This window comes from Sphaeramia orbicularis, chromosome 18 (genome assembly GCF_902148855.1).
Source record: "Sphaeramia orbicularis chromosome 18, fSphaOr1.1, whole genome shotgun sequence".
NCBI classification, from domain to species: Eukaryota; Metazoa; Chordata; class Actinopteri; order Kurtiformes; family Apogonidae; genus Sphaeramia; species Sphaeramia orbicularis.
Genome location: NC_043974.1, coordinates 18,593,041 through 18,610,573, shown reverse-complemented (window position 1 = coordinate 18,610,573; position 17,533 = coordinate 18,593,041). Strand labels below are relative to the sequence as shown.

At 37.4% G+C, this 17,533-nt stretch overlaps 1 protein-coding gene across 13 annotated transcripts in view; it reads right to left on the bottom strand.

Annotated features, from left to right (window-relative positions):
* The window catches only part of ablim2 (actin binding LIM protein family, member 2), a 131,598-nt gene that overhangs the window by 76,906 nt on the left and 37,159 nt on the right, over positions 1-17,533 (bottom strand). For all 13 annotated transcript variants that reach the window (XM_030161968.1, XM_030161967.1, XM_030161971.1 and 10 more), the window contains exon 2: positions 3,895-4,062. In XM_030161968.1, coding sequence (XP_030017828.1) covers positions 3,895-4,062 — 168 coding nt within the window. The remainder of the gene's footprint in view (positions 1-3,894; positions 4,063-17,533) is intronic.

Sequence of the window (17,533 nt, the reverse complement as noted above, 5' to 3'; positions counted from 1 at the left end):
GTTGCATCCACATGGTATTAATACACCTCCTGAATGCCGGGTATTAAATTAGGCAGCTTCACGCTTCCTAATTAAGCCCTTTTGAGAGGAAGCCAAATAACTTCACCCACTGAAGAAAACATGCTCTGTGCCTTTAATCATGACCACTAGTTACTGCAAAATAATGACTGTGGACTATTTACATATGATGAATTGGTTTGTGTAATTTGTATGTGTGACTCGAGGCGTGTAATCGTCATAATTTGCTCATTTGTTAAATCAAATACAAAAGCAAGAAAACTCAGCTCAATTAGTGAGACATTAGAGCCTCACTTCTAAACAGCAACACAGTGTTAAACCACAGAGGTTTATGATTAACTCATTCACTATTGTGCTGTTGTTCTGGAAAAACACCAAAGTTAATGCAAGTACTGTGACATTTTCATGCTGTAATGTTGCTGCTTTATGCATAAAAGCAGGAAATCTAATGTAATAATAGAATGAAGATGCCAAAATAAAAGTCATAAAACACAAATATGCAACAATAAGTTTGGAAATTAAATTTAAGAGACAAAAAAAAATACTAGTCTGTGATTTCAGTGATGATCTCAGCTGACAAATCAAATTACTTTGTGCTCTCCAAGTAAGTATCTAATCTGAAAAGTAGAATGAAACTAAGATAATGTACCTGAACCTGCACATGATAACGTACTTTCTTAATAAATGAGATTAATCAATGTACTAAGCATGGTATAATGCAGAACATAGTACAGGAATGATAACCAAATCTAAAATCAGTTGAACTATACTGGTATTATCTTCAGGCCTATAGACACTACTTGTCATTGTGCATATGTCATTACCAATAAAGCATCATGTGACTGCAGGCAATCTGCTGTGTTATCCCCCATCCATAGAAAAAAGACAGAGGAGGAGGAGGAGGAGGAAGAGGTGGTATGCACAGACAGGGTGTCTGCTGGTCAGTGTAGGATTAAAAGCGATAAACTCCAGGATGCTGCCGACACCGTAGCGACCCCAATAGTATCCTAGCAACCGGAGTGTGTACTGACAACAGCGGTCTGACATGAGGCTCGGGCTGAGAGTCAGACACACACTCCCATAAAGTACAAGCCAATAAAAAAAAACACACCCTTCAACACCCCAACCCCACCCACAAACTCGCACACACGTACATAGAACACACTCACATTACAAGTATCTGACACTTGCAGCCACTGATCCAGAAATACACACAGAGACTCACACTATCGGATCTGTCACTCACACTTCCACACACACAACACACTATCTGGGCTGTGGCTGAGACCAAACAGACCCATTAGCATTGACTGTAAGTCTTGTTAAACTATCAGTGACACTATACTTTAAGTACAAATGACTTTATGATAACCGAAAAAGCAGAAATCAGTCACAAAGGTGTAGGAAGGCGTAGGCAAATTTAAAAAAAAAAAAAAAATTATATCACTTTATTTATAGACATTGACATTGTGTTTATGTTGCTGAATTTGAGTTGTGAGGGGCCATTCTGTATCAAGTGTTGTATGTGTCATGCCAGTAATGTTTTCATTCAACAAGCCGTATTAGCTGCTGCTGGGAAAAGGAAAGTCATACACCAGTCAGAAATTTAATTCACTGACGAGCACTAGAGGCCGACTGATGATGGATTTATTTTTCTCTCCTTGTTTTAGTGTAAACAAGCCCCACAAAAACACATTAAATTCTGAAAACATTTACATTTACAAACCATCCCCTCACAAAAAGATATGAATTATCCGGGAAAAAAAATGAAATTTTCCCCCCAAAATAAGTGCAATTTTAGCAATACTATGCCTCAACGATGATGGATTTTTAAAGGCTGATAGAAAAATGATAGTTTAGTGTCAATAGCTGATTAAAAATGAAAAAAGCTAACAGTCAGGAACTAATACTGTGTCTCAAATCAAATTATTCAGTGGCACATAGTGTACTCAGTACTGCACACAAATTAGTGTTGTGCATTTACCAAACCCAGAATTGGAGACACAACATTCTTCTTTGTTGCTTTTGTTTGGTTAATCAGCAGTACCATCGTCAGAACATCAGCCATTAAGCACAGGTTCCTGTTTGTTATCTACCCCATTATTCAGTCATTTGTACTTTTATTTGTATTAAAATTTAATGACAGTGATTTTGTACAAAGTGTGGTTTGCTGCTGCTGTCATGATCACCACACCCTCAATCATCATTTCTGGTCTTGTACTAAATTGCTACGATTGCAAATGTTGAGGGTAAGAAGTGTTAAATGTTCCACATTTAGCTTTTTGACGATTTTGAGTCCAAGTACTTATAGTGTTTTATGTTGTAACTAAAATTGTTTTTAATTCATAGAGTCTGCATAAAGTAATGACTACCTAAGTAAACAAATCAGGATAATTTGGATCACTGAATATCAAAGTCAAAGCAATTACGAAATATAACACTGAATATCAAAAATAGGTGATTCTTGATTAATAATTATTATTTTTTAACTCTTATTTTCAGTATGTAACTCATTACATTCATGAAATCTCCCATCGGTCATGATCTGTGACTAGTTCTACCGCTTGTGTCCGTCTTATCCACACTGTACATCATTTCTGTCAGTGATGAAACCATATGGATTGAAGTTTTTCATGGAAAGTTTAGGCTTTTTTCACCATGACACTGCAGTTTAGTTAATTTTCATATTTTGTATCATCATTATCATAGTGTTTCACCTAACACTACTACTGACTACTTTGTCTATTCATTAAAATAGATAAATAATGGCATCTTTATACAAAAAAAAAACTACATTAGTATGTTTTCAGAGTCTCTCTCTTATACTAAGCTGTTAATTGGTCTCAAAAGCCATGATCTCTTTTTGTGCAAATGTCAGAATTACTGTTTTCTTGTAGGTTACTTAAAGGTGTGAATGAATACTCTTTATCTCTATATCAAAGTTATTAAATACAACCACAGTGCAGATTCTCTTGCTGCTGAGAAATTATACACTTTAAAGGGGTCATATTTTGCTAACCCCACTTTTATTAGTCTTTGGTACATTTATTTGTGTATTTGGGCCATAATAGTTCAAAAAATTTTACTTTGAACACTCCAGGTGCTGCAAAGCTATCTTTAAATTCATTTTTAGCAAAAATCGAGTGGATTTCTACAACCCATTTCAGTTCCTTCTTAATTTGTTTCATTTTATAACTAGTTACGTCACGACATTTGCACATACAAGGTCAAGACTTCCAACGAACATTTCTCCTGGTACGCCATAATAAATCAACCCAATGACCTAAAATGTTCAGTTGTTGGTTGTATTAACGAACATAAGTGGCTGAACGGGACAGAGCTGCACAGTCAACAACCTGGAGGGGGTGGGGTGTGAAGTGTCTCAAGTGCATTTAAAGGGCCAGCACTCAAAACGACCTTTCTGGTGTCATTACTCAGAAATAGGGTTGAAGATGGACCTGTGGAGTTGAATTCATGAAAAATTCAGAAACAAGCATATCACTTACAGTTTATGTAGACCACAGGGAAATTATTTAAAATGCATAATTCCATTTAAAAAAGCAAAAAATCACTCTTTTATACTTTTTTTTATACTTTTTATACTCTTTGTACTCTTTTATGTCATATATTGAAGATTCTTTGCCAATGACAACCACATATTGTTCTCTATCTACAAAAAATGAATTAAATCTGAACAGTATTGACAACATGGCTCTATATATTGCTTTTGCCAGTTTTACATAACCTAGGTATTGATTTAACGCCTTACACTCAGGATGACGGCCTCAGCTACAATATCGACTTCTTCTTTCTTGAAAGTTATTGGCTCTGAGGTGACAGTGTGAAGGTGAAAGGTGAAGGCTGGATGTTTTATACCTTTACAGACGAAGCACTTGATGTGGAAGTGTTTGTTCTGGACACGGAGCGCCTCCCCTTTGCAGGGCTTCCCGCAGTTCTGACAGGGGATGGGTCCTCCGCCTCCTCCCTGCTTGGACTTCTGCTTCTGCTGCTCCAGAGGGCTGTGGACAGCCTGCTGCTGAAACACTGCAGGGGACACGGAAAAGAGGATTTTATTATACTAATAAAGTGAGACAGTTGCTTTTAAATGCCCTGAGGTGCATGTAGACAATGATGGGTGCAGCCAGAATGATGTACGGGAGCTTTAATCCAAAAATATCTGCATCAGGCCTTTATCTAACCGAGGTATGTTTGTTTCTATGCTTCAGTCTTATGCTGTAACATTAATAAACACACATGTTTAGTGGTTTTGCAATGTCATGCTTCATTTTTGCCATTCAGCACTGCTTTAATCTAAAAATACTCCAGTCAGCCTTTAAAGTGTCACACTCGTACAATGAGCAAACAATAGTCTTTCTTCTTGTTTTTCTGGCTCTATTATTTGCACACACTTATAAATCTCTTCATCTTTATATCAGCACTTATTTTGTCTGCACTTTAACAAATTCCTGAATGTTTTCCAAGCAGCTACCCTCCTTTTCTTGATTCAAACACGATCATGTGCCAAGAAAAGTCACGTCAAACGCATTAAAACTACATCGACAGTAAAATAGCCCTAAACGTCCTACGACTAATGCCAAAATCATCAGTCCACCTTTAGCCTTTTTCCCTTTCATCATAACCCGGGCAGAAATATGCTCGCCCTCTGATCATCCTTTCAATACCGACTGGAGCATCAAGTTGAATAAAAGGCCTTTTGTCTCCCCAGGAAACGTTTGCGTCGTCAGACCGGTTTCATCAGGCATCCATGGTTACCAGTAATTGGGCTTGGAAAGGCCAGTTCATCAAATGAATTGATTTAGTGAGAGACAAAAAAAGAGCCAAACAGAGCAACCCGCTGGAAAATGACCAAAAACGTACTTCTGGTGGGCATAATCGTTCTTTTAGGTTTGCTCAATTCATTGGGTGTTTTATTAGCACAGATTTTAACACTGCACTATAATGTGAGAAATTAAAAGCACGTGGAGCTTCGAGTTACACCCTGACACTTTTCTCCCTGTGAAGGAAACTTCATTTAGTCTGAGGGACTTATACATGATCACTTCCTTATTCACCTGGTTCAGCTGGTACAATCTGACACCTATTTAAACAAACCAAGACTTAACTTCTTCTTTTTTTTTTACGTATGGAATTGTCAGTACTTCTATTTGCATATATCTACTTTTAGATGCCAGTAAAATTGCAACCAAATAAGATAGTACAATAAATCCAAAATGGTTATTTTTCAGGAAAATGGAAAAACAATGTGTATTCTAAATAAATGAATGGAGTTAAGAGATGTAGTCACAAGCCATTTTCAACACTTTTCATTGGTTGAATATTTCTAAAACAGCCAGGCTGACGAGAAGACTCACAAATAGAATCAAAAAGCACACATCCACACTATGGGCACCTTATAGATCTGCTTTGGTGTTCACAGCACTTCCTACATTGGACGATATGTAACCACGTTATGCGCATGAACAATCCAGTGGTCTTCCTGTACATCACTACCCACAACTGAAGGTGACGTCATTTTACTTGTGGATTGAAAGGATTTTTTTGCATCTTTTTGACATTTACAATTTGAAGAGATACTGCTGTGACATTTGTAAAACTATGTGTAATTTTCACTTTATGTGGTTTATTTGAACAAAAGTTGCACTTTTAAGCAACTTATTTAATTAGTATAGACAAAATTACTGATACAATTTTGGATATTAGGATTGTATTGATGTACAGCAAATTAAAATGGGCCAAAAAATGGCACTACAGTATGAAAAAATGCTAAGATATGCTCTGGCGGACTTGTTCTATGGTTGGTCGTAAAGGGTTGAAGCATACTCTAGCAGCCAAATTCAAGATAATACTTTTTGTGTACAATATATTTATTGACTTTTAACTTTTTTAACATTATACAAACACATCAGACATACACCCACGTATACGCACACACATTTCACTTGCACCACAATAAATTAAGATGATTCAAAATATTATTTTGTGGCGGGTCAAACATAAAACTCTGCTTAAAATCACAAATCATGTGTAATTTATTCAAGCCTTTTAGTCTTCTTGATGATTATATATTTTCATTCTATTCATTCCTGTCTTTTTTGACCATGAAAAAGGGAAACAGCTTGTATCTAAATTTTTGAGCTGAAACATTAAAATTATTAACAAATTTTTTTTATTTCTGAAAATCCATTCACATTGCTGTATTTACCTCACTATAATGTCCCGCCTTGACTGGAAGCAACTGTTTTAAGGCGTATCATTCATAAATGATGTACCAGTGGCTTCGGTAAAGGAGGTTTTAAAGGCTCCAGGTCACCCAAGACAAGAAGTTGCTTGTTTGCCAGTTAAATAATGTATGTTTGGGTTCAGAAGCGTCTCTTTATCTCAACATCTCCTCCAACGCATTAAGGAGCTTTTGCCCATTAAGCAAACTGTTTGGCTCAGCAACGGAGTAAAAACAAGTCGCTAGTTTATCCAGACCTCCAGGAGCAACACATTCTTCAGTGGGTTTTACAAGAACCTCTGACCCACTGCAGGGAACAAAGCCATTTTTCAGATTTGTACAGTATGTATGTCTGTATCCAAGACAAACACAGCCTCCTCAAGCCTCCTTAGATCTCTTTAGTATCATAACCCTCTGTGATTTTATTTAGGTAGGCTTTAATCCAGAAGTTTCATTCAGAATATATTTCAACAGCACAGATAACAACAAAAAGACCATGTTCAGGCCTGCAAATATAGTCAAAATACAGAAAAAGGAAATTCTTCATGGAGTTTACTTTGGATAAAAATCCAAAAGCTGCTTTCATTCAATCCATGTGTCTCGATTACAATCTGATCTCTAAGTTAAAAATGTGCTGAGTCTTAAATTTAATAAAGACCTTAGCCTAGACTCTACGGTCAGTAGAGGGTAAGGTTTTGATGAAGCTACCAGTGTTAAGCACACATATGGGCACGCTGACCAATAAAGACAAGAATTTCACAAGGAAAAGTCTCGAGTCCTCATAAAAAAAGGTCTGAGACAAGTTGATTGCAACCACCTGGAAAGGACAACGGAGCGGGAGCAAGATAGGTTTGAAAGGACGGCAGCAGGAGACTGAGAGTCCACGGGGAGATTGGAGGAGGGTCCTGCCTCCTGGACTGACTGTGCGTGCATTGCTGGACCCTTGCACCTGTTGGTGGAGGATCCAGTGTCTTCACTTCCTCTTCAAACAGCGAATAGAAGGGGAGGGAGGGACCGATGGAGGAGACAGGAGATGATGATTTTTGCCAGATGTAGAAACTAGCAAATTCTCAGACACTCAGGTTGCCAGATTCCAAGAAAGCTGTCCTTTTATGTCCTTGTACATGTTCTTAAGTTTGCATCATTATATTTCAGGAATCTGAAAATCCTAGTAATCTTGGAAACTATTCATTTTGTTGCCATTAGGCATTAACTGCCTCTTAATCTGAGGGTAAATTTGCAGAAACCCAGCTGTCAAAGACAAGAAAAAGTGACAAAATGGGGGAAGAATTGCCATCTAACAGAACAGCTGCTTTTTAGATTTTTAGAACATGTAAAAATATCTAGTCTAAAATAATGTTAAATTTAGTGTAGCCAGACTAAACATAACTATTTTGGTCTAGAAAAAAGAATAAAAAAATGAGAATTTAGAAGAAGAAACATTTCACCAGTATATGGGAAAATGGGCTTAAATGGAGCAAAAACAAGTATATATCTTTTTTCAATGTTTGTGCAGTGTAGATATGTTCTAATGTCTCCCTGTTCTGCCCAATGAATCTTTCCTTTCCTGTTGCACTGAGTTACTTCCACATGGATAACGCCAACATGGCCCCCTGCTGTAGCCTGCATGGGTAGTATTTTGTTTTTATATTCCTTAACAGTTTTATTCATGTAAGTCCCAAAATGTGACGGAAAGAGTCACCTGCAGCAGTCATGAATATTCTCAAAGTGCATTTAAAACCGGTTTCTGCTCCAGCAAGTAATGACTCAGGAAGGAGGTCAAAGGTTAACATTCTTGTGCATGCAAAGACTGAATAAAGATTTTAGGAGCGGTAAGAGATCAGAGGATGTAGGGAGAGGACATAATTCATTTCAACTCATGGTGACATAAGATACATGGGAGTTTGGAGTTTCCTTCACTGAGAGACGACAGGCAGTGCTGGGGTTGTACCTTGAGCCCCCCCCCCTTCCCCAGATTCCCTCCCCTTCCCTCTACTACCGGTCTTCTCCAGGCCCAGTTGTCCATATCATCAATCAGCCTTTCTGATGTCTGTTCTTTGGCTGACGGCCACTACTGATGCCGTTGTCCCAAAGGTCACAGACAGGCAGGCAGCAATCTGAGCAATGCAACGCTACATGTGTGGAGAGCGTAGAGTCACACCACTGGAAGCCTCTGGGAACACACAGTGCGACTCACAGCTTACCGCCTTATGTACACAGTAGACCTGCCCAAACATAGCCATGTATCAAGCATCTGTCTCTGATGGAGCATGAAGCCAGCATACATTACCTTCAATGACATTTCTCATCATCAATCAATTCATTAACCCTTAGGGGTCCAAGGTCACGGCTCTGTGACTGAATCACATGACATTTTCAATACATCGTAGCATCGGAAGTACACTTAGACAACTGGGGACAACTGCATTCGAAAGTGCAGACTTCAAACATTCTCCTACTTTTTATTTGATGTTGACAGAGCAAAGACAACCGAAGATATGACGTTTTGTAACTGTTGCAAACAAGCGATATAGAGGTTTAATAGTGATATAAAGCAAGTGTTATATTTCTTACCATATCTTCGTCATTTTTTGTCCTTTTTCAAAACGGAAAAAACTGGCCGAATCTGTGGATTCTACTCCCCAGACTGCATTAGCATTACAAGTATAGGTGAGAATGACCCCCACCTAAACCAGATGTGGAAACTGGGAACACCGGGCATGGGAGTGGGGGGTGGCGTTGAGGAAACCGGAGAAAACGCCTATGTAAAGATATGCTTTTATTTCAAATATTTTAGTATAGTCTTGATTTATTACAATTTTGATTTTATATACCTAATATTTGGAACCAATATTCATTTTTAAAGTCTTTAAAAAGGTTCATTAAACATCTGTGTGTTTTTTATGCAATAAATTATCTAAATTTTTCAAATCAGATTTTATATTTTTTTGTGTTTTTTGGCCTTTGTATTAATATAGTAGGTTAAAGTGAAAAAATAATAGGCAGATGATATAGATAAAGTTGTGCTGATACCAAGCATAGCTATAATAAAAAATTTATTTCTATAGGATGAAGGCAAAATCAAAAGTACTCAAAAACGGCCAAAATAGGCTCAGACCCCGAAGGGTTAAAGGTGCTCTGCCTCAGGCATTACTTTTGTGGTAATGTCTGAAGTTCTACCATGGGCTCTGTAACATTTTCTGTGGAAAAAATGCCTTGGTTACCAAAGTTTCAAGTCATTCTAATGTGGTAAAGAAAGCCTGCTGGAAGACTCAGCTCGATTTGTGCCAGTTCACATGAATATTCAACATGCTAATCTGCTTGACTCTGATTGGCTAACAGCTAGCCAATGAGAGCCTGGCTTTTCAGCATCCTTTACCCTACGCAACAAGTAGAGGAACTGGCAGAAATTGAAGATGAAACTTAACATGCTTTGAAAGTCGGACTCCTGGCTTCTACGCCTCTCTTGTATGGCGGACCTTACATGGAATTTTCACAGCTTCTAACCTGTATCCACTGGGCCCCCTCCACTGCTCTGTGGGAATCCTGGGCGTCATGAATGTGTCATGTTTCCCCCCCCCCCCCCCCTTTACGGTGCCCCAGCTTGCTGTATACGAAAACTGTCACTGAGCTAGACGAATTCTGTGGGCGTGGTCTCACCCAGGTGAGCTCATGAATAGTAATAGTAATGAGCTCAGGCATTAACACATCACTCTGACCAGCTTTTCTAATTGACCTGATTTCTCCGCTTTTTTCTATTCAGTGGCAATAGCAGACAGATGAGGTAGCGGTTCATTTTCAAATTTACTATGTAACACAAACACCTATGGACCGAACATATTTCAAGAAATACAAGTAAAAACGGTTTTGTGTGGCAGGGCACCTTTAAAGTTCATTCATTATGCTTTGACTGCTTCATTTACATTTGATCACTTTTGCTTCTGATGACTTAATGCTGAAGTTCCACAGATACACTCATAGTCTTTTATGAGACATCAAACTTAAATTTAATGCATCCTTAACATGTATAAAGCTGACATGCTTTGACAATATGGATATTTTATGCATATTGATTATTGTTTGACTCTGATTTCTTCTAGATTATGGTTTAGAATTGTGTAGGATTTAAGTATAATTGATTCATTCGAGATTTGTTCGCTCAACTTATTTATATCTTGCAAGTTTATTAGATTACATAGAATTTTATTGATCCCTTGAGCAGAAAACTCAGGAAATTGAGGACAGCTATATGCTTATGCTGTATTATATGTTTCAATGCTAAGATATTTAAGCATAAATTCCTGAATTCTGCCAGTTGTTTGGTTCATTTCACCCATCATAAGGCATAGCTCCTGCCTCACGATCAATAAAGCATTATTACGACTGCAATTCTGCAACATGAAAAGTCTTCTGTCTTATGGAACACAAGCAGCTTTATCTCCAATGCCTTTTCAAGAAGCAGTGCTCCAGCGCCTCCTAAAAATAGCACGTTCCCTCAACTCGCGGGGATCCCATGGACCTCTGCAACATTCCTGGTGTGAACCATCTGCAAAAACGGTGGGGGTAGGCGCGGGATCAAAATGCTCACATTACCCCAGCAGGACGACTTTGGGGTGGCCAAGCTGTTGACCTTGGGGACTTTCACTTTCTAATAAGCAAACAAATGAAATACTCAACCAATGATCAATGACATGACTTCAGTTACCCGGTTATTATAAAGCGTTGATGAAATGCACCAAAGACGTCACTTTTACCATATAGCTCATAAAAACAGTTAATATATGTGATTATGGCTGGAAATTAGTTCTTCCCAGCAACTTTACATGAGTCTCTGAGTAGTAATTCTAGGCAGATTCCTCAACAGATTTGGGTAAAAAGCTCAACCTCTTTCCAAACTCTACTTAATATTACACAACAACATTTAAGTCCCAGAAATAGAACCCAGAGACACAACACGCCAAAAATCTGCTAAATTTTTAAGACCTATTAAACCAAATTTAAGACTTCAAACACTTTTATTAGTTGTACAGACATCCTCTTAGGGCCAGGATAATATGATTACCAACATGTGAAGACTTTCTAAAGGCCCACTGACACCTGGCCTTACCTTTCCACAGCCATTACTTCACTATGTTGGAGTTTCCTGTCTACGATGCCAACAGAAAACTCATTCCATTATCTCACCCACGCTAGATGCCAAGAAAGAGACAGGAACTGAGCCTATAGGCCGAGCGCACTGAATACATCCTCTGTAATGGGTAAAGAAATGGTGAGCTAAGATTAATGATGTATTCCTCCTGACTACATATAGGATGCACAAATTGGACGTTATGAGTTATGTTTTCCGAAGGCGTGACGTCCACCTGTGCAGGCATGCTTGAGGGCTGACCAAAGCAGCATTTGATCTGTGACCCTTTAGGTCAAACACTACAGAGAAGGTGACCTCTGACCTCACTGGCAAATGACACTGTGGTGCCCTTGTTGGCTTAGTCCCTTAAAAGAAAAGGGCATGTCACATAAACAGAGAGTAGAAGGAAATGAACTCATATCCTGCACACACAGGAGTCGTATGAGGCACATTCAATGGTGAAATCTAAAATAGGAAACTGCAGTACTACTGCTACTGTTACCATTACTCATCTGTAACAAGGATATAATGAAATGAAACGTAAATCTGTAATGAGCCTTAATGAAAGTGGATGAAACGGTCTCATGAATGTGGCCTTTGTGAGAAAACACTTCTTTGCAGCCATTTCAGAGGCAGATGACTCAGTGAGCACTGCCTACAGATATAATCCTATGAGTTACTGCAGCTGGTTGGATCAGATCCATGATTTCACCTCAAGTCAACACACTGAGCAGCATTTAGCATAAATACTAACTCCTACCACTATGGATTTCAATTTGTTGAAAGACAAGTTTTACAAGGAATGTCAAACATCATGAACACATTCTCTAAAACATAATTTACAGCTTCTGTGAAAAGTCTAAAATAGTCTAACCCTTTGACTGTTACACCATATGAATGTGGTCTCTGGTTACTTAAAAGAACTATAGCACATATAATAATGACACAAAATACTAAGTAGACTGAAAGTAAAGTCAGTGAGTTATTGTACTTGATGCAACCATTTTTAATAAACCGTACCTAAATTAATTTCTTCAAAAAGTAGCTTTGATTAGATTGACTAGATCTTTCAAATAAATTACTTTTCATTACGATTAGGTGCAGCACCCAAGGTATTTTTGACAGCATTTAGGTCAAATTAATGTGAAAAAATGTGGATTTTCTCAGATCTAATGGTTGCATTTGGTCCATAGAGGATTTCTTTAGTAGGTTAATGTTTAGTTTTCATTTGGTGTCACATATTTTTGCATATTGATATAGTCATAATAGTGGTCCAAAATCATGATTTTTTTAATCAAAAATGTAAGATTATTTTGCAGGATGACTCTAAAGCTCACCCACCACCCATCGAAATAAAAATATCTACTAAAGATAGGAACTTGAGTTTTTACATACATTTTATAATCACCATACTACACTTTAAAATCAAACATTATCTAACAAAATCACTTTCATCGCTTTCATTTTCTACAGTAAAGTCTACTGAACATTCTTGAAAATACTTAAATCACTATAAATTAAACCAGTGAAATCAAGTTAGTTTAACCTGTTTCTGTTTTATTAAACAAACATTACCTTTGTTTAGTCATTAAACATTAAAATCACTTTACAGCATACGTACGATATTGAAGTTTCTATACCCATGACTGATGGAGTTGATGAAAACGAACGTGAAGTGAGAAACAGAGCGATACATTTTAAAGTGATTTGATTAATTTTGACCTAATTTCATTGAATTTTTTTAATGACAAGAGAGAAACGGAGATTATTTTCCCTCTGTTTCAATCATCATTTATTATTAACAATACAAATCTGCTACTTCTCATTTGAGGAAAGAGACTAACTAATTTGATAAAATGATAAAGAAAATGCTTGGGAGTTAAAAATGGAACTGATGAAATGTATGCTTTTTTTTTTATTTGACCTTTATTTAACCAGGAAAAAAGATCCTATTGAGATTAAGAACCTCTTTTTCAAGGGAGTCCTGACCAAGAGGCAGCGTGAAATACAATACACAGTTACAACATACAAGAATTTACAAGACAAGTCAAATTATGACAAACAAGTGCAAGTCACTGAGTTAGTCTCTAGCACTTTGAGTTTGGATTTAAAAGCATGCATGTGAATTGTCTTTAACTGGCACTTTGAAATACATTATTTACAGCAATAGAATCTAAGACCACACTGACTAATTTGCAAACCCTCATAAGTGAACATGTGGCATGGCTGGTATTAACTGTTATTATAGATAACTTCATTATTTTTCCATTTACTTATGTCTGAATAATCTAAGTTGATCAATTATACAATGAAATAAATCTGAGAAAATTCACAAATCCTGACTCTTTAAAAGCTGTAATGAATATTTACCATTTCAATCACCTAATGGTTTGTATAATGCATCCTTTGTGAACATGCTACGATTGATATCAAGCTCCATTTGACTGAGAGGTATTATCAGAGGGAAAGACACAGAAACAAGGACAAAAGGAAGAGAAGTGTCTGAGCCCAGGGAGTAAAGCTATTTTTGGGAAAAGGTAAAGACGGTGACAATGAGACGGCAAGATATTAAGGAGCAGAAGAAGCCAGGATGATGCTTTCATGTGTCGTCTGTCTCAGTGAATGTGCTGTATAATAGAAGGGATCATATGACGACGTAGGAAAGTCACAGATCAGCACAGCTCAGCATTGTACAGCGAGAGTCCACAGTAAATGAATGCGTGTCGGCTGATTTTGCTGCAATAACTAATCAAAACTAGCAGAGCTGAGTGAAGAGTAGAGCGGACAGTGTAGGACGAATGAAAGAACGAGGGGAGGGGAAAGAGACAGTGAGGGATTGGAGCGTTGTGTATTTGCAGGCCATTTATTTCAACCCAGTGAAACAGCATGACTCATGAATAGCGGCTCTCTGTGGAAAGCATTGTGTCAGCTGTTTGAGCAGAGTGGGTGCAAAAGCTCTGGCATATGCCAAGCAGGTTTAGCACCTAAGGGAGAAAGGCCAGTGGCAAGGCAGTTGGATGCAAACACACACCATATTTAACTTCATAGGACATTTCTTTTCATCCAGCTACACACAAATAGCCTCCATGGTTTGGTTTTAACTGACCATGCAGCAATAAATTATGAGCCACTCAGAAACAGCAGCATCTTAATATGAAATAGACACATTACCATGATAAATTATAAGCTTTATTTTTAAAAATTAAAGTTAATTTTCATGATCAGAACTCATTAACTGTATTTCTTTCCTTCGACTGATATATATACAGTTTTTTTATGATAAAAATACAGTTAAATAATATTAGATGATCACATATTAGTATGTTTTGGTGATTATTGGAAATCACACATTGGATACCCTAAACATTCAAATCCTATTGTCACTGTTTTTAGGTAAGGTGTGGTCATCTAATAATCCAATAACAGGATAAACTCTGTTTGCTTTGCAGTTAAAATGTTTCTTCAAAGCTATTTGTCAACTTTTTTTTTGTGCTGGGAGGTAGAAAACATTGAGTATATCTAAGCTTCCATTAGGAACAACTGGTCATTACCCCCTGAATTCATACCAAATTTGGCTTACAGATTGCCAGTGACCCTGGATAGATGTCATTACATTTCGGGAAAAATAGGTCAAAGTTCAAATTTTTTATTAATTTTTTAAATCTTTTTTTTCCCCATTTACTTATAATGGGGTAAATTTCACATGTCTGTAGTAGCAAAACTATTGGTTGAATTCATACCAAATTGACTTTGCACATTAGCAGTGACCCAGAATGGATTTCATTACATTTTGGGAACAGTAGGTCAAAGTTCAAATTTTTTATAAATTTTTAAAATCTTCCAATTTACTTATAATGGATGAAATATGTGCAAGGGGCGGGGTTTACTGTGCCTGGCACCATTTGTTTAAGGTAAAGTTTATGGACCGAGAGAACTGAAAATAGCAGTGTGGATGATTGTCTGTGGATTTGTCACTATACAACTGACATTATTCATAATAATAAGTCGACCCCTCGTTTTGTCATTGGTCATTGACTAGAGCAGGTTTAGTCTAAAATAGTGAAGCAGTAAATACTGTTATCTTCATTCCCTGATATGTGAAGTTATCTCTAGATAACAAAGCTTATTTCCTTGAGATAACAGCGTCATTTATCTCATTATCTTGAGAAAGAAAATGACAAATTTCTCAAAATTACGAGTTTGTGTTAGACTTTGACTCCATAATCTGACTTTTCCATCTTAAACCAGTTCCTGCAGCTGTTAATATCCCATCTGTGCATGTTAACATAGTACTGGTGATCTCTGATAAACACTAGTAATAAGAGAAAACAATCTTCTGTTGACCAGAGGTTGAGGAATGTGTTATCTTAAGATCATGATAAAAATAGCAACAACAAAATAATTAACTTGTGATTTCTGGATAATGATGTTAAAACTAAACTGCTGCCATTCCTGGACAGTCAGTAATGATAAGTATGAGTATTTTTCACCAGGAAAATCCTTGGCTCATGTGTCTAACTGTTCTGAGGGTCACATAGGGACACTTAAGAGGCATGGACATTTTCTGCATTTGCACATGTTTCACAGCTTCTCCATGGACATTAAAATCAAGACTGAATGACAAAGACCCGATAAACTACCTTTCCATTTCTGTGAAATATTCTGTTCATGTGATGCTAGTGAACGGCTGGACTCACAGATGGTTTGTTTACTGGCACGTCCAGAATAGTGACGGGCGTCGCTGTGACTGCTGAGATGTGGCCAGCCATTACATCACACGCCCAGGATACACTGTCCTTGGATTAGACTGGAACACAGCCTCAAGTGGTGGGTGTTTGTGTGTGTGCGTGGCTGAAACACATGTGCTATGGACTTTTCTACTTCACGTATGATGGTATGTACACATAGGTGTGCTTGAATGACTGTGTGTTATTAGTGTATGATTAGACATTTTCAATAAATGTGGCTATTTTGAAGAAGCAGATGTCAAAAGGACACAAAATAAAGCTTAAATATGAACAAAATCTAAGACTAGCATTCCCCATTGTTGCATGTGTTTCTTTGTGGAATGTGTACAGTTTGACTGTTTGTGTTCAGAAACACGTGGCCTGTGTATGTGGGCGTGTCTCCTGTGTGTCTTCACCACCAAACTTTACAAGCTTTGTCACACTGTGATGGTGGTGAACACGCCTCTCTCCCTGCATTCTGACACCAACACAAATGTACACTGGATCGGCTTTAACAAGGTTGCTAAGGACAAGACGCAGATATCTGTGGTGTGTTTATGACAACCAACAGCAAGGCTTCAGTCTCAAGTACATTTAATCAAGTACATAAGGGTAATATTGAGTTACTAGCACTAGTATTTATTATTTTTGACTATTAGGCACATAGAATAATAATATTCTCAACCTTTCATTCTTTTTTACAATATTATCATTATTGTTATTTATGTGCTTTGCCTTCTTCAACACAGATTAAGGCACGAACTTAATATGAAAGCGACATAAATAAATATAACACAGGAAAAGAGCCAAATAAATAGGAAAAGAATCTAATAATCAAATTACTGCATGGTGATACATATTGTTGCCATGGTATAAAATAACAAATTGTAGCCATATTGTTTGTAATGTCTGGATAGATGTAACAGTGCTAATCTCGGTTAAACACTAATCTATAAAATTATGTTTTTCAAAGATGACATTATAATTTTTTACAATGTGTTAATCATCTGCACTTTGCATTCTTATCTTGATCTATAAACCCGGTGGAGAATTATTGCATGTGGTAACTTCTAAACTCAGCTTCCAGTTATTTTTCACTTTCACAGCAATCTCCAAGTCCCTGGAGAAGGACTCTGGGCTACATGGAGCTCTTAAATCCCAACAGGATTATTCAGTAGGTATCCAGGAATATTAAAAGATGGTATTCCCTGTAAAAGTGACTATAGCCCTATTATGCTAACCAAATGCAGGCTGTAAATCACGAAAGGAATATCAGAGTGATTTCTTCTCAGCAACTGGGCCTTAGCCCTTTGTAAGCAGCCCAAATGGCTAAGCTCCCAGAGTTCAACATGCAGGCATGGGACCAAGACAACACTGTTGTTGCCAGGGATGTTGCAAGCAGGCAGCAGATGAACCTGCAGC